At 34.8% G+C, this 18,205-nt stretch overlaps 2 protein-coding genes across 2 annotated transcripts in view; one reads left to right on the top strand and one right to left on the bottom strand.

The window, feature by feature from the left end:
* LOC109049467 (neuropilin-2-like) overlaps positions 1-4,722 on the top strand; it is a 68,957-nt gene extending 64,235 nt beyond the window's left edge. The window contains exons 16-17 of the mRNA XM_042743037.1: positions 361-420; positions 2,465-4,722. Of these exons, the coding sequence (XP_042598971.1) occupies positions 361-420; positions 2,465-2,769 (365 nt within the window). The 3' untranslated portion in view covers positions 2,770-4,722. The remainder of the gene's footprint in view (positions 1-360; positions 421-2,464) is intronic.
* An 8,084-nt stretch (positions 4,723-12,806) lies between these two features.
* LOC109098823 (carboxypeptidase O) lies at positions 12,807-17,930 on the bottom strand. Its single transcript, XM_042766667.1, has 9 exons — positions 17,787-17,930; positions 17,603-17,663; positions 17,416-17,517; positions 16,321-16,425; positions 15,739-15,855; positions 15,536-15,629; positions 13,990-14,192; positions 13,827-13,911; positions 12,807-13,188 (listed from the first exon to the last, which is right to left on the bottom strand). Exons 1-9 carry the CDS (start codon positions 17,840-17,842, stop codon positions 12,923-12,925), a joined length of 1,089 nt encoding a protein of 362 aa, XP_042622601.1. The 5' UTR covers positions 17,843-17,930; the 3' UTR covers positions 12,807-12,922.
* Positions 17,931-18,205: the final 275 nt, after the last annotated feature.

Below are 18,205 nucleotides of genomic sequence, written 5' to 3' on the forward strand. Positions count from 1 at the left end.
AAAATATACTTATTTAGATTTCACACAAGTATGTGAATGCAAACACTTTGAGTTGTACAAACTGTTTCACAATTGAGTTCTCAGAGTTGTCAAAGTTAGTGTAAATCAGCAAGTTTTTTGAAGTTAGTTAGCTGTAAATTGTTGACATGTTTATAGCTAGTTATCTGAATTCTGAATAATCTAATGTTCTTATGATTTGAAGGTGACTATCACCCCAATTTTGTACTAAAGTTTGTTAATTCAAGAATGCACGCTATATTTTCATTCATATATATTCATTAATAATAATTTTAAGCACAAAACACATCATTTTGAATTGTCTTATAGATTTTAATACAATGTCTACATTTCTATCCACAGTTAAAAAACCAGCAGTCGGAAATGGGCGCCACTTCAACGGGAAGGACCACACAAATGCAGGTTAGTTCCCACTATACATGACTGCTTCCTAGCAGGCTATTTATTCTTAAAAAGGAAAGAAAATGGGAACCAGGAATGAGAAATCTTTCATCTACTGTTTTTTTTTCCCTCAAGGTTTTCAGATTAGTCAAAAACAGAGGGTTTGGGCATATTTAAAGTGACCATGAAATCAGAAAACACCCTAATTACTTAGACAATGCATGTTTCTGGTCTGATTGTGAATGATTTGTCAGTGCAAATTATCTGTCCATTCAATTCCCAATCTTTTTTCTCTTTGAATATACTATTTATTTGAAAATACATCACATTATGTAATTAAATGTGTTGCAAATGCCGCTTCCCATTCTATTTTTTTTTTTTCTGGGCATATGTTTGTATGGATAGAGCTGACATGCTTGTGTGGGTATGTACGTGTTTGTTCACATTCACATCGCCCTCACCCCGCATTTCTGCAGAAAAAAACAAACAAACAAAAAAACATCTACAGTTATCAGACTTTCCGCTCTTCCTTTCCTGCTATCACACAGTTGGAATCCATCTAACTTATAAAGATGTCTTTGTTTTGCCTCTTAAATAAATAAAAAAGACATGGATGAGTTAATTACCCCACCGAAATCTGTTCATCCTTATAGACTGTCAACCCCCTCCGTCTGTCTTTCTTTTACTCTCCCGACTTCCTTTATCAATATCGTCCATCTTTTTCTCATTTTCCCCCTACTCTAATACAATGTAATGAAGTCTGTGTTTAGCTTACGCTCTACACAAGCTGTCAATCACCTCAGAAGCCATTTGTTGGAACTAAAAGGGCAAAGCTTTAACAAAATGCAACAGATATCAGTCAAACTGCAAAAGCCGCTCAGCTGGTGTGAGTTTTGGCATCAGCTCGCTGTCAGAAGCAGCCTAATTAAGCCTAATGCAACCGCTAACAAGGCACAGGGTGCCTCAAAAGTGTTTACGGCTTAGTTTTGGCAGTTGAAAACAGCCAAAACTGTTCTCCCTCAGACCAGGCCATTAGTTAGTTAGATGTGTCTTCCTCCATTGGATACTGTGGGAAAACAAACACAAAAACTTCTGTTTAGCCTCCAAAGGCTGTAGTGTTGAACAAAACATGCTTACAAATGCATGCTGTAGAGGTAATACCACTGATTGCTATATTAATTTACCAAGATATATATTATACCATGGTATTCTTTAAAGTACTTTGAAGTACCATGGTATTTTCGCCAAAATACTTTAAGGAATACCATTGTATAAAAACATGCTAATACCATTGTACTCATTGTATTCATTAAAAAATGTTTTTTTTTTTGGACATGGTACTACCATGGAGTTTTGAACATGTGCCGTGTTAATACTGTGGTATGGGGGTTATGTGTAACAGGCTTCAGTATTCTGTAAAACAGGTCTCGTTGCTTCAGGTTCAAGTCTTTTGTATGTGCTTCATTAAAAATAGAGCTGTTTTACTCAAGATGCCTTCAAAGGAGATACCAAAAATGAGCATAACCAATGTCTGTTACATAAGCGGATTGAGATCTAAAAGTTTTTTATAATTTTTATTTTATTCCTTATCATTTTTATCTTTTCACTAAACTTAGGATATTAAAATTGAATAAAATGGCAACAATAACAACAGCTAGCTAGGTTAGCTGATTACCATAGATACTGCTATCAGTTCATACTGCTGTTAACAATTTCTCTCGACAACCGGATGTGATGAGACCTGTATTCTGGATTTGGTTAGGTGACTTTCAACATATACCCCATCCTTGAAAGTACCATGGTTCACCATAAAAACCTTGGTACATGAATTTCAGAAGCACAATTCTTTGGTATTACCATCTAATTCTACCACATTACCATGGTATCGCCACAGTACCTTTTGTAAGTCTACCATCTGATACCATCACTGTTTTTGGAGTGAGATCACACTCCTTCAAAAAATACCATTGTATAATCGTGGTATCATGTCCAAAAACAAAAGTGTATGCTCATGAGATTGTTAATACACATCTTTATGTGCTTTCCCTTTTTCTTCTTGTTGTAGGTTTCCAGTTTCCAGAGTGGAGCACAGCCGAAACGCCATCAGAGCCTCCGGTGACACGCATAGACGATAAGGACAACACATGGCTGTACTCCCTGGACCCCATTCTCCTGACCATTATCGTCATGAGCTCTCTGGGCGTTCTTCTAGGTGCTGTGTGTGCCGGCCTCCTTCTTTATTGTACCTGCTCATATGGAGGCTTGACGTCACGCTCGTCTACCACTTTGGAGAACTACAACTTCGAGCTGTATGATGGGATTAAGCACAAAGTAAAGCTTAACCAACAGCGCTGCTGCTCCGAGGCTTGAGGAAAACAGATGGGGAGATATCAAGTATCCTAAAATGACCTCCAAGTAACCCGATTTGACTCTTTGAAGAGACAAGCCTCATCTCTTAGTATTCCTGGAATGCATGTCCATCTCAGCTGGAAAGCTCCTAGACTGAACTTTTCCTGGAGCTTATTTTCCAAGCAGTTGTGCTTATTCAGCTCTAATGCTGCTGCCAAGGACTTCCTTGTCTTTCACTGGATTACATCAAAAGTGGAGAGTTTTGTGCCACAAGGATTGAAACCCTTTCCAGGGATCAGCCTCAAAACAAATGTTGATACATATCAATGTTCCGCTATTCCAAAAAGATGAGAGTATATCAGCTTTCTAAGAGGTCTAGTTTTTAAAATGGGTGATTTTTTGCTGGACTTTCAAGCCACAAACTTCTGTCCACCATCATTCCCAAAAGTAAATTTTGTGGCCTGGGTTGTTGTGCATTGTTTTTAAAGGCTTTGGGTTTAATCTTGCTTAATTGTTTTCCCTCGAAGAGAAGTTTAGTAGCCCAGGGTGATTATATGTCATTATTTTTGAGTGTTTACAACCCATTGCTTTCAGCCAACCGTTTGTTTCTCTTGTCAGTCTGACAGTTTGGAAATGGAAAAGTAAGACAGATTAAGGGTTCTTAGATTTAGTTTTCAGCACAGTGTGTTCGATGGATTGTGTTTTGAAAAAACAAAAAAACAAAGGTACCACACTTATTTGGACCGACTGAGGATTTTGTCAGTGCAACCTATGGATTGCTGTAACTGGGAGACAAAGACTACCAAGCTAATGTGTGAGATTTGAGCTAACAAACAGGCATTAAATAATGTGAAACAAAGGTTGAAAGGCTGACAGATACTGAAGGGATAGGTTTGACATACAGTTTCTGTTATTTTTATTTATTTTTTACTCTGGCCATTATTGGCTCAGAGAACTTCAGGTCCACTGCTTGTATTTTGAAAAAGGACAGATCATTTTCAAAAATAGACTAAAACCTTTGCCAGTCGTGTGCAGTTTATCTTGGCTCTTGGGTCAAACAGATATTTTTACACATCAAAATAATTGTTTAAAGGTCCGTGAGAGGTAAAATAGTTTAGATTTGGACCAATTTGAAAAATAATAAAATAAAAATAAAAAAAGCATATACAGACATATTTAATATATTTTCTTGAAATCCATTTTAAGAGGCCGAAATGAGTGTTACAAAACAGTGGTCAGTGGTAACAAACATTTATTCACCATAAAAAAAAGATTTAAAAAATAAAAATAATAACATTTATTGATCATTTAGGTTATGTACAAACCAGTAAGTGCTTAACACAGAGCCTTGAGGATCTCCAGTGGATTGATGTACACCATACAGAAGTTCTTTCCTCTGTTTCATTCCCAGTTGATTTTTTTTTTTGTCTTTTGCTCAGTTTTATGTTTTCATGCTTAGGCTTTATGTTAACAGGAGACAGGTTTGGTTATAAATCTGCTCCCCTGTGGTTTTCAAAGACTGTAAAAAGGTGGAAGACAGATGCTGTAAATCTTTACCTATTTGCTCAGATGGGATTCCCCACTCTCATACATGCTTAAAAATGCATTGTTGGAGTTGGTGAAAATAAATGCACCCAAAGCACACTATGCCTCTGCAGAAGGCGTTACCTTATGACAGTCTGGGATCTTTGATATGGAGTTTTGAGGATCTGATACTTATCTTCTTGAAGACTCTTGCTACTGGACCCCTGGACTTTTGCAAGTGCCTTGGAGTTATTCTGTTCCAGCCTGGTTATGAACCTGAAAAAGACTGCTTTGGAGCGTTCATCTGTCTTAAACACTCTAAATACTTGAGAATCACAGCACTGGGTAGAATTCCAGTCTCTCGTTGGACACTTTGTACAGAAAATGTGCTTTTTATGATGATGATGATTGTTATTATGATTATTTAATAAAGGATTGTTAACATATTGGGCTGATGTGGTGTTAAACATTCAAAGGTGGCTCCAAAGAGGAAAATTTCAAGGTGACTGAGTTTGATGTTTTCTGATGAGTATCAAGTTTTGAGGTTACAAGAGCAGGGGCTTATAGGATTGATAAATGAGTAGAATACTTTAGCATTACTCAACAGACTCGTACACGTGCAGCTAAAATACCAGACCAGTACATAACGTACCTCCACTGACAATAAAGGACTCCATCAATAGAACCTTTGACTCCATTAAATATCAACACATTCAGTCATAAAAAGCATACAAACTCGCTCTCGCTCTCTCTTTTTAGCTATGTCTGTTACAGTTTCTCTCATCTCCACATGGGTTCCCATTAGCACAGACCTTCAGTCGCCTTCATTTAGGGGCTCACAACATCAAAGCTTTGAAGTGCCTTACTGTTCCACCCCCTAAAGTTTCCTTCAACCCTCCAACTCATACAACCACCCAATTGCATCCATTTAACTATTTCTTTACCTCACCTTCCTCTCTGCTCCATAGTGTGTCGCACTTGCCTGTGCCACTCTGGATGTTTTACTGACTAATGTTGGGAACGGTAAAAGACAGAATCGGCCTTCACTCAAGAGCTCAATAAATCTAGAGCTTGATAAATAAAAAATCACACACACACACATATATATAAAACATAACTTTTTTATAATTTTCTTAAATTTAATTACTCTGAATTAATGTATTAAATAGACAGCAGCATAAAATGTAGGACATTGAAGCTTCAAAGAAACAGGGTTGCCCATGTGGACATCACCAGACTCTGGACACGGCCTGTAAACTTCAAATACTGTACAGTCAAGTTTTGACCATGATGAGAAATATGATTTGCCCTTCTCACTCTTCTTACTGCTCTCAAGATCAGAATTCTGACTAGCACATTAGTCATTTCTAATATAGAGTCTCTAAAAGGCATTTTAAAGAAATAATTCCCGTCAAGAAAATCACTGATTTATTAAGTAATTGCCCAAATATTTTAAAATCTTTTATTGGCTGATTCTTGATTAATGAAGTTCTGTCTTTAAACTCCACAAGAGGCATCTGGAAGTGTGGCTTTGATCGGCAAGCTGGACTGAGTGGTGGAGAACCAGGAAATTGCTCTGAGGAGCCCGGCCATCGGGCTCTGCTTTTCCACCCAAATTATTCTAAACTTTTGTTTCGTAGATGTTGTTTCCCTCCCTGTCAGATTGAAATCTAATTCTCCACTGGGGCCTTGCTGAGAAAGATCAGAGAGCTTTCCCTCTTTCTCAGTAAGCCGGACTTTCCATCAAAGCTCAGCCTTGCACGCTTGAAGCTTATAGGTGATCACCTTTAGAAGGGGCTGCACTAAGAAATACAAAGAGAGCACAGCTAATTTATCTCCGGAGAGAAGAACCTGACAAATGATGGAGAAGTAGAGGCATGCAACTGTACTCCTCCATTTCCAGATGGTAACTGAGTCTAATGTCAGTTTCTGATGTAAGGGAGGGGGCTTTCATGTTGCAGAATATTCATTTGCTTTACCTATTTTAACAGATGCCATTTCTTAGCAAGGTCACTCACAAGACCTCCTTGGTCTGGTTGGTTGCATATCAGAACAGGTTCATCTCAGCAACCCTCTTTAAATATCAGTGGAAGCACTGTGTAAAAAAAGCTTGATATAAGGTTTGCAAAACAAACAATAAGATTTTATGGGTAGTTAATGATTAGGTATAAGGTAAATGGTTATATATGTAGTATGAGAGATTTTTTCATCAACTCAGAAAGTAATAGTAATAAAAATTCAAGACGCAAGAACAAGAGAAATGGTGATTATAAATACTTAAATGTAGTGTAATACTAAAATGATCCTGAAGTTTTAAATGAAATATTTTACCCCAAATATATATGAAAAATATAAGATCATAAAATATAAAATATATAGAAAAAAATAAAAAATCAAATTTTAGTTTATAATTATTTTCATAATATAATTATTTATGTTTTTTTTATGTGTTCTATGCATATTTTGACAAGCTCATTAAATAGGAGAGAATTCAATAGGAGACAGATCTGCTGGACAGTCAGTCACATCCACATTTGTCTAAGGAATGCTGTTGTAGCACATGCAGAATGAGACCTGGCATTGTCTTGATTTAATAACCATGGACTTCCCATGAAAGATGTCATTTTGATGACCGTATATGTCTCTGTACAATTCCAATATATGTCTCCATGTCAATGGTACCTTCACATATATGCAAGTCACCCATGCCGTTTGCACTGATGCACCCATACACCATGACAAATGTTTGCTTTTTCCCCTGTCACTGACTGAAGTCTGGATAGTCCCTTTCATCTTTGGGACCGACAATTTGATGTCCACTGATGTGGACTCATCTGACCACAGCACACATTTTTACTGTGTTTTGGACAATCTAAGATGAGCTTGTGGCTAGAGAACCTGCTGTCGTCTTTGCCTAAAATTTATGTAGAAATTTCTCCTTGTGTAACAGTGATTCAAGTTGCATTTCTTGATACAGCTGCAGACTGTGTTAAATGACAGCGGTTTTCCAAAGTACTCCTGAGCCCATGTGGCTATATTTAACACTGCAACATGACGGTTTCTTATGCAGTGATATCTGAAGGCTCGAAGGTCACACACTTAGGTGTCCTGCCTGGCCCTAAACTGAGATTTTTTGGGGGATTTCCTGATTCTTTTCAGAATATTATGTATGGTAGTTGGTAAAATACCTAAATTCTTTGTGATTATGCATTGAGAAATGATTTGTCACAAATTTGGCACAAAATGATGAGCCATGACCAAATTTTGCTTGCAAAGACTGAGATGCTCCTTTTATACCCAAACATGACACCCTCACCTATTACCATTTCACCTGCTTACCATGAACTGTTTCAAAACAGTTTAACTTGGATATTCTGCAATCTTTTCACTTTTATTTTTGCTTCTGTCCCAACTTTTTGGAGTGTGTTAAAGCCATCAAAATCAAAATCTGTTTATATTTACAAAATACATTTAAGTTGGTCAATGACAATACTGGAAATCTTTTCTTTGTACTTTTGTCAATTAAATAAATGTTAAAGAGAACTAACAAATCACAGATTCTTGATTTTATTGCATTTTACATAACATCTAAACTTTTCTGGAATTGGGGTTGTAGTTATTTGAAAGGATCTGTTTCAGTTAGGTTGCAGTCAATGTAGGCAGCTCTGGGTTTTGCAACAGAGCAAATATGTTGATCTAGGAACATGAACTACCTGAAACCTGAAAAAGCATGGTCATTGACGAGGAAATAAGACATGCCTGAAGGTACCTATATATCAGCATCTTTATTTATCAGATGAAAGTTTACATTGTCTGTCAAATAGTATAGATTCAATTCCCACATCCATGCTATTCCCTATCTTAAGCTCTGTTCTGGCCTTTGGCTCAAGCAGGAGATTGTGGGACGTCCTCCCAGAGCAGCAGCCCTCCTCTCCCCTCGGCCAGCAGTTGAAAGCTCTTATCTGGGTCAGTCTAGGTGGAAGCAAGGGTCTTTGTTTCCACTGGAGCTGGTGACAGCAGCAGTCACTTCTTCAGACCTCCTGCTCTCCTGAATCTTCATTATTAGCTGAACAGGAAATCAGCTCTGGAAGTAAATAAACAGAGGAACTGAATTAGAAAACTGGGTAGTCAATGGAAACTTAAATGATATGAAAAATCATTCAATCAAATTGAAAAATATGATGTAGTTACACCATCTTTCAGCAGGCACTAACTAGATGCACATTTAGCAGATACTACAATCCAGCAGGTGGCAGAAAATCCTCATCAACCACCAAGAAAAAAAAATAAAATAAAATACAAGAAGATTAGACATTAATATTCAAATATAGTACACAGATTATATGGGCTACTTTTATGGTGCTATTTTGATGTTTTTGTTAATTTTGAAACACCTTTTGGATATATCTCATTTGGTGGCCATACAGATTTGAAACATGCAGGTGAGTGAATGATGACAGATTTCCATTTTGTATAAATAATAACTTTCATGTCAGATATTTCCTTACATGCTCTGTGTCGACTCTCTTCTGACCAAAACATGCGTCACACGGCGCTACTTTCATTTCTGTGGTATCACTCCGCAAACTGGCGTTTTCTTATTTTGGGCCAATAAAATGCAACATAGGCTATATTTAAATTATAGTGGACTTTTTTTCTTATCAGAAGCTTTGAAGATTGATTGATTGATTGATTGATTGATTTACTATCTAGTAGAAATATGAATTTATAAAAAAAAAAAAAATGCATTTTTTGGTTAGTTCCAGCTCATAAAGCTGTTTTGGATATGTTGATCTATTTTTTTTTATATATATTTTATCCTTTTTTTATTCATATGTTTATTGTTTTTTTTTTATTATTGTTGTTGTTTTTAATTTTATAGGACATTTTTTCTTTAGAGAATATTATTACATTCTTTGATATTTCATTGACGATGACTAAACTATTACTCAATGATGTGAGAAATAGTGTTATTAGATAAGCTTTTGACTGGCAGTGCTTGTTTGTAAAGTCATGGAAGTTGCCTTCATGGAGATCCATCATCATGTGGACTGAATGAAAATACAGGTAGTGAAAACTGTGGGCTCTGCAGATAGTGTATTGAAGTGTGGGAAGTTGTGAGATGGAAATCTCAGGATGAGCTCAGGGAGATTAGATTTTTCAGAGTCTGCCTGCTGCCTATGAATCAAGACCAACCGATAAAGGCTTTTGTTAAGTAACAAAAAATCTATCCACAGCAAAACAAGACAGATAAAGACTCAATATATCTGTTGAATGAAGTAGATCTAGAACAGTACAAATGAGCAACAACAACAAAAAAGAGGGAAACAGTCAGAAAATCTGTAATGCTTCACAGGACAAAAACTAGTAATAAATCAAGCAGTGGAAGACAAATTCCTTGCGTGTTTGTGCATACTTGGTAAATAAAAGCTAAATCTGATTCTGATATTCAGGTAAAATTCATATTCTGGTCTCCCTAAAAACCTTATCTTTCAGAGGATAAGCAAACTGTACATATGCAGTTCCTTTCTGCACAACCCACACACCCTGAGCCAGGAATACACACAGCGGCCATCTCCAACAATAAACAGCACAATCCGCTATACAAATATTCTCAATATCCATTTTTTTTTTATTTGGGGAAAGGCGTTGTCATGTGTCATATGTTGGCTCCCACAGGGACTCAAACAAACATCCACTGGAAAAAAAATGAGACAGTAAACATCCTCTTGCTCTCCTACTCATATATCTGTGATACTATATTACACAAAGCAATATAATTAATATACTGAAATTACATTTTAAACACAAAAGAATACCCAGAGGAAGATTTTATTGCTCAGAGGTTGCGTATTTATCATGTTCTCCATTATGTTTAATTTAGGGCTATAAACTTTGTCTCTCAGCGCAACCTCCATTGCATCAGCTACTAACAAGGATTTTGCGGAATCAAACTGAATAAGTGGGTGGCTGATCATAGACCCCATCATCTGACAAAGTGGCGAGTCAAAAGTATCTTCGGGAGAACATGACAGAAAACAGTATGTTTCAGGGTGGCAGAAACACGCCTCAGATCTGGTTAAAGCAGTCTTGGTGGCAGTTGTCATGGAAACAGAGGTGGGCGGCTGGGCTGTCACTGTCCCATTAGTCGCGGTGATGAGTATATGGCACGTGGGCAGCTCCGAACTGTTGCACTGCAATAATAAGGCATCATCTACTGTATGGTTTGTCATATTAGCATCTCACAAAGGTTTCATAAAATACCTAGAAGTCCAACATCAAAATGTCTTTGCACTTCTTGTCTGATACATTGATCAGAAAAACAAAACACATGTGTCAAAGAGGGATGATATTTGGAAAGGAACATGAAATTTAATAAATATATTGTATTGTAGGAGGCTGGAAAAACTGAGAAGTGGAAGGAGCTACACAAAGACAAAAGCAGAAAGAACAATGGAGAAAAACTCTCACTTGTTTCCCCTAGACAGCAACTAGATTAAACTGAGAGCAAACAGAGACTTGGGGTATTTGCTAATTTTCAGATTTTTTTGAATAAGAAAAATAGACACTGAAGTTGGCAGTCAAATGTCATTTTAATATCATCTCAAACATTTCTTAAACAATTCTCATGAAAATGTCTGTTATGCTATCCACATTAATTTTATAACTATAATTAGTATTTTAATTAATTAATATACACTACCATCCAAATTTTTTATGTCATTAAGATTTTATTTCAAAAGAAATTAATTATTTTATTCAGCATGTTTGCACTAAATGAAGACTTTACACTGTAACACTAGATTTTAAATTCAAATAAGTGTCAAATGTCAAAACTCAATGGTTTCAACATTTATAATAAGAAATGTTTGTTTTTTGAGCAGCAAATCAATATATTAGAATGGTTTCTGAAGGGTAAAATTCAGCTTTGGATAATATGAATAAATTATATTACAATTGAAAATAGTTTGTTTAATTTTTAATAATATTTCACAATATTACTGTTTTACTGTATTTTTAATCAAATAATTGCAGCATTTGTGAGCATGAGAGGCTTCTTTGTGCTTTTTTTATTGCAGTAACAACATCTGGGACTATACTTACTGTAAATACAAAACTAAAATCTCATGAAATATAAAAGAGAAACTTATGATTAATAATATGTTCCTGAGGGGTTGATTTAAAGAAGATGGTCTTATATAAGAGTAATAAAGAGGTTTAGTTACAGAGGATCCAAAAATGTAATTCTTATGATCTGTGGATGCGTCATGACAAATGGCATGGACTGAATGTTTTGACATTGACTAATGAATACGTCTTAATGTTGCACATTAACGTACAGCACAAACCCGACCAACGGCAAATAAATACCAGTGTCATTTTCAAAAACAATCCAATGCTTTCTAAAGCCCTCGAACGATCAGTGAAGTCAAAACTCAAGCCCATCTGTGCGTCTACCGCGAGACGTCAAGTCTGACTTCTATTTTCACCACTCCAAACGTCCTCTTCACAGATTTGGCTGGAGCCCAGCAGGCGATCATATTACCTTCATGTCACACCACACAGCTATGATGGATGGCCGTTGTTGGTACTGTAACGCTCATACACATTATTCGCCAGCACTGCTCCTCCAAACAGAGATTGTCTTTCTCGTATGGGCCCACCATAGAGCAGGAATGAAGATTGAGAGGTCTCTGAGAGGGACTGTTTTGTCATGATGGACCAATGTTATGACTAGAAGAACTCTGGGAGTTCTAGTTCATGAGGGTATAGTGGTACCATGGTTCAATAGTTACGGGTAAATGTTACATACACATAGGCTACATATATAAAGTTGACCCCTACCTCTGGTTCAGTCCTTGGTTGAACAGAAGAGAGGTACTGTATGTTCTCAGTATCCACCATCTTGATCTCTCTGGGAATTGTTAATATCACAAACAGAGCATATCTCTGTTCTCTTTCTCATCCAGTCAGTCAGTGATAAACAGAGGAGGGCTTTGGTGAGTCTAGAACAGGTCTTGATGTGTTCGGTAGGAGAAGCTTGACACGCGGGAGATCTTATCCCTCATTTCTCTGATATGTGCAGCTCCTGTGCGGTTGAGGAAGGTTTTCCTGATCTTCCCCGGGAGCACTGTTCTATGTCCCTTTTTCTTTAGTTATACATTTATTGTTTTATCTTATTATCTGAGGTTGCTGATGTTGACAGCGGTTTATACAAGCCTGCAACCATCTTCAGTGATATCTGTGTGTATACTGCCACCAGCTGGCCAAATGGAACGGTGCAATCAATATTACAAAACGCAGAAAATCATTAAAACACATGATTCTTACTAATATAATATTTAATGTTTTTTATTAAAATGAATCAATTAATAATTATTAATAATTAAGCAAGTATAGTTAATTAAATTATCTGTTTATTAATTGTTTTGTTTATTATTTCAATAAACATTAATAATAATAATAATAATAATAATAATAATAATAATAATAATAATAATAATAATAATAATAATAATAACAACAACTGACACTTACAGTACAAATGTCTGAATTGTATTGCATTAGACAGTAAAATATCAAACCATTTGGTTTTCGTTACACTGTTTTTGTTTAAGCATAACGGAAAAATCCATTTAGATATAGTGATCTAAATCACATTAGTGCTTGAGATCCATAAGGCTGTCAGTGTTGTCCACAATGTGGCTGTAACTGTAATAGCTGCACTTTTGAAATTCTTATCATGGACGTAGTTTATGATGGACATTGCACCCTTGTAAGCCTCTTCACATGTGGGCTGGATTTGATCTTCGGGTAGAATGAAGCCGTGCTGCCCTTCATCTCGTAACTCAAAGGTAAAGGAGTATGGGATCCCTATGAGTCTGGCAAAATCACGTGACGAGCCAGAATTTGCATCTGTGAAGAATATTAAAGCGTTGTCATAAGTGATAAACTTGCATTATTTTTTGTTTGTTTGTTTGTTTGTTTATGTCTCACTGGGTGACATAACAGTGATTTTGGGCTTCATGGCCAATACAGATATTTTCATAAAATATTTTATATTTAAAATAACTATTTTCATAATGTTATACTGTTGTGATGCTCCAATAAATGCTGTATATTAAAATTTAAACAGTATTTTTTCTAAATAAACAACACACTTAAAACTAAAATCAAGTTTTATAACAGTGTATACATTTTTTATTATTAACTTTGAGTTTGCACTAAATGACAGTAATCTAAATCTAAAAATAAAAGAAATGATCTTGCACAATTAAATATCCAATATCGACTAATGCTTATAAATGAAAAATCTCCATTATCAGGCAATAACTAATATACTACTGATATATTTTTGCATCTCTACTTGAAACTGATGCAGACTGACATCAATACAGCATCACTCAAATTAAGTTTTGCTTAACAATTGCACTACAAAAAAAAAAAAAAATCAGCCACCATGAGTGGAGATGACTGTATAAAACTCTCCTTGTAGGCCATTGGAACGACTGTCTTCATATTACACAAGTATACATTGTTTTAAACATACTCACACAACACATCAGGGGAACTGCCCACTCTGTAGCTCTTCCCATGAACTGCTTTGATGGCTTTAGCTGCAGCAAGACCTACTTCCATCTGCAAACACATTGATAGACGTGCACATTTCATCCAAAGCTCCTAAATGATCCTAAAAGCATTTGTTCTGCTACTTACCAGTTCATCGTAATTGGGTGCTGAGATGTTCGGGTGTCCATAGGGGACAAGGATCAGCTGACCGTACGAGTGGATGGTGAGATAACAGAGCAGTTGGTTTTGATGCATTCCCAAAAAGTCAGTGACGGCTTTGGCCTCTGGTTCAGACAGAGCACTCGGACCATTATAGATTTCTGAACAGCAGTTCCTGGAAATCCCGACCACTAGTGAAAGAAGACAGATGGATTAAATGATCATGTGAGGACTGTAAAATACTATTTTATTAGCTCCTTTTGCTTGATTGCATGTCTGCTCTTGATTACTGCTATATCATGCTTGACTCTGCAAAAGCACAGCAAATGTGTATCCTTGTAACTTTTTATTTGTTTATTACTACAATGTTAGGTTTATCTCTGCAAGCTTAAGCACGCCTGCAGTTTCAGACCAATTCAAGGGTGGGACTGTGGGAAAGTCATGATTAAAATAGTACATTGAGTGCTGTTAAGTCATCTGTTAAGTCATGTTTATAACCCTTATCTCTCATACTGTATATAGCTGTTATTTTAACTAATTTATTTAAATTTCTCAGATGCTTAACATTTGGCACAAGAAATGCAATTGTAATCATTTACAAATGTAAAAATAGCATCTACAACTATTTAGATGCATATTAGAGGTGGTAGTGTCAATATAAAATGTAATATTTTTGAGTTGCAGGATTTGTATTTGTTTGTTTGTTCGTTTATGGCACTACAGCTGTCATAATTACTCAAGCCCTGTTCAACATTGCTGTTTTTAAGTTTTTGTTTATAAAAAAATAAAAAATAAAACAAGTAACCCTTTGAAAACTGTATAACAAAACTTAACTATCTTGAGCTGTTACACATACCCATGACTGTGCTTAAGTTCAGAGGCAAATATGGTAAATAAGTCAAAAGAGCAATCACAAAAGCTATAGAGAATAAATTGTTTTATTAAATTACACTGTCTATGGCTAAAAGAAGACACTAAAGGTTTCTAGAGACACAGCTGGCAGACTTATGTGTAAGTTTAAAATGTGGGCATTGAAGAAAAAGCACAATATCATCAAGAGAAATAAAATGTTTGATCAGAGTTATATATGTTAAGTCTCCAAGATATAAATCTATTTTAAAAATATTTGGTGTAATTTAAAGCAGAGACAATGTGAAAACCAAAGATTATCAGTGATCTGGAAGCTTTTTCAAGTGAGCATCATGCCGAGGTGACAGTAGAGAGATGACAGACGCTTCTTACATGCAGAGTTTATTGTAGGTTATAAATAATAAAAGATTTTGCACCAAATTTGACTTTTGGGGGTTGAATAATTGTGTGTGTGCGTGTGTGTGTGTGTGTGTATATATGTATATATATATATATATATATATATATATATATATGTATATATGTATGTATATATATATATGTATATATGTATGTATATATATATATATGTATATATATATGTATATATGTATATATATATATATATATATGTATATATATATATATATATATATATATATATGAAAAGAAAAAATATACTTACTCCCCCAGTTAGCATAAAAGTTGCGGTTAAGATCTGTGCCAACACATGTACAGTTTCCAGTGCCTGGTGTTCTGGACTTCCTCCAAAGTCGAGTCTTTAAAAGATACGACATATATTTGCTATGCTAAACGTATAACATGTGAAGATATTTTATCTTCATCAAATGTATGTCATATAGAAGTATTCAAAAGGATGAAACTCACTGTGCTATCAATCCAGGAATAGTTATATCCATCCATATTCAGCACTGGGGTGATGTAAAAGTCCAGGTTTTTAAGCAATGTGTTTACCTCCGAGTCTGTTTTGTAGGAACCCAGGATTTTTTGAGCATAAAAAGCAGTCACATTATTATTATTATTATTATTTTTTTTTTTTTAGATCAAATGTATTTAATTTAAATATACATATAAACTTTTATATTTGTTGAAACTTATATACACCTTTACAAAAGCATTATTATCAAATTGAACTGTCCTATCCATATGACTCTTAGAGTCACCAAGCTACAATAGGAGCTTTACATCCATTATAATGCCAGTATCAATATTGGTGAGCTCTGCATATATCTATTCATAAGTACAAGAAAATAACACAGCATTTTTAGGAAAATAAATGGTTCCTGATTTCCTAAAAATTGGAGTTGCATTGCATTTACAGATAGTACATTTTAAACAATGACCTGTCATGTAATATATAATGGATGTGATATTTCTGGGAATAACACTTCAGGTGTATGTCATCATAAATAAATGCTTCATAATAACTTTACTGTGGTAAAGTCTCACCTCTTTAACAAAATACTGGCAGAAAGCTGGAGCGATCCATTCCCTGGCATGAATCCCACAGTCCATCCAAATGGCTTTCTTTGGTGTGGTGCTGTTTAAGCCGATCTGCATGTCAGATGCAAACAAATGAACAAGAAAGTACTATGGTAACACCATGTCATTATTTCAAGTACCCTGGAATATTAACACTTGACACCATCACTGTCCCTTTGTACCACTTCAAAACTTTTATTAAGGTGCACAAACGTAATCTAAAATAATTTGTGTGGTTTTATTTGATCTTGTAAAATGCTCATTGTTTAAAGCTACATTTAATTGCTAATTTTTGTGTATATGAACAGTTTTTGGAAAAGGGTTATTATAGTTAACTAAAACTAAAATTAAATCCATTTTCGTTACTTGAAATAAAAAAAAGTTAACTGTAATAAATAAAAAAAATATATATATATAAAAACTTTCTCAACTTCAATCAACTTTAATTTCATTTCTCATTTTAATTTAGTTTAACCTGATGAGCTTAAATAGCGAACTAGAAATGAAATAAAAATGAATAAAAACTATATAGATTTATTTAAAAAATACTAAAAAATGACAAACTTCCATTTTTTTTATTAAAATAATGTTAAATGTAAAAATAATAACTAAATCAAAATATTAATAAAAACTATAATTGTATCTCAGTGATACAAAGATAACATTGATTTGGATATAATTTATATAATTGTATAACATAGATTTAATATTATTTATAAAAACAAATGTATATTATAAATGTAATTATTAAGTTTCGTTATATATACATGTGTGTGTGTGCGCGCGCGTGCTTTTATTAAATGCATCTATAAAGCAAGAAGATATTGAGATATTATATGCATTAACATCATAATTTTCTGTAAAGCTATGTTGTGAAAAGCATTATACAAATAAATTTAACTTGACTTTATTATCATTATTATTATTATTATTATTATTTTCCAATTTAATTTAGCATTTGCAACTTCCTGCATTTCCGTAATGGACATCTGTTTGTTTTAAATTCACTGGTGAGAAGATTGTTTATGATAACAAATGGAGAATTGCACTACACAGGAGTACCTTTAGTAATGCAATGTTCCTCTTCTCATAAGTTTGGCCATATATCATACTGGACACAACATCTGGGTTTTCCATTTCCATCTGATTCATCCATGCTGAAATCTGTGGAGAGATTTATCAGGTCAATAAATTCATGAATGAATGAATCAATCAATCAATGTGACATGCTTGTACCGGATAATCTCACCTCATCCATGGTGTGGTACTTTGTGTAGTCATATGATTTGAGTTCCAGTCCACCAGCCAGTCTGTAATGAATTAAGATAATTTACTGAATCTAATGGGAAAACTAGAAAACCAAACTTGTTTTCTACTGTCTTAATTCAAACTCTGGAGACCATTAAGATAATGTCATAACCCTGAAATCTTACCTGTCCTGGACCACCAGAGCCAAGACCAACAAAACACCCATTATTGAGCCCTTCATGGTTGTTTTCTTATCCAAGCCTGTTGAACCTGACAGTATGAACCCAGTACAGCCTGACAGTGACTTATAAAGTGAGATACCACCTCAACCAATGTTAATATTTAAACCAAAGACATTTATTTAGCATGTAACTTATCATAAATCTGTTCCAACACAATGAGCTGTTAATAAAGCGAAACTTCCTGTACTCAGGGCATTGTAATAATAAATATTAAAAGTATCCATCAATTAGCCTTATCTGTTGAGTCAACTTTAATAAAAAAGAAAAAAAGAATCGACTCAACAAATTTGCCTTAAAATTTGTTAACTTGACAATAAATTTCTTGTGGAGTCAACCTTAAAAAAGAAGTCAAAGTAATGGAT

The sequence above is a fragment of the Cyprinus carpio genome, chromosome A1 (assembly GCF_018340385.1).
Source record: "Cyprinus carpio isolate SPL01 chromosome A1, ASM1834038v1, whole genome shotgun sequence".
NCBI classification, from domain to species: Eukaryota; Metazoa; Chordata; class Actinopteri; order Cypriniformes; family Cyprinidae; genus Cyprinus; species Cyprinus carpio.

What these genes read in the sequence shown, in the direction of transcription:
- LOC109098823 (XM_042766667.1), bottom strand. Translation starts at nt 17,842, where the DNA reads ATGAAGGGCTCAATAATGGGTGTTTTGTTGGTCTTGGCTCTGGTGGTC. An exon ending in GGAACATTGCATTACTAAAG is followed by an intron (nt 16,426 to 17,415) that starts GTACTCCTGTGT and finishes TCTGACATGCAG; the next exon opens with ATCGGCTTAAACAGCACCAC. An exon ending in CACCCAATTACGATGAACTG is followed by an intron (nt 13,912 to 13,989) that starts GTAAGTAGCAGA and finishes ATGTGTTTGCAG; the next exon opens with ATGGAAGTAGGTCTTGCTGC.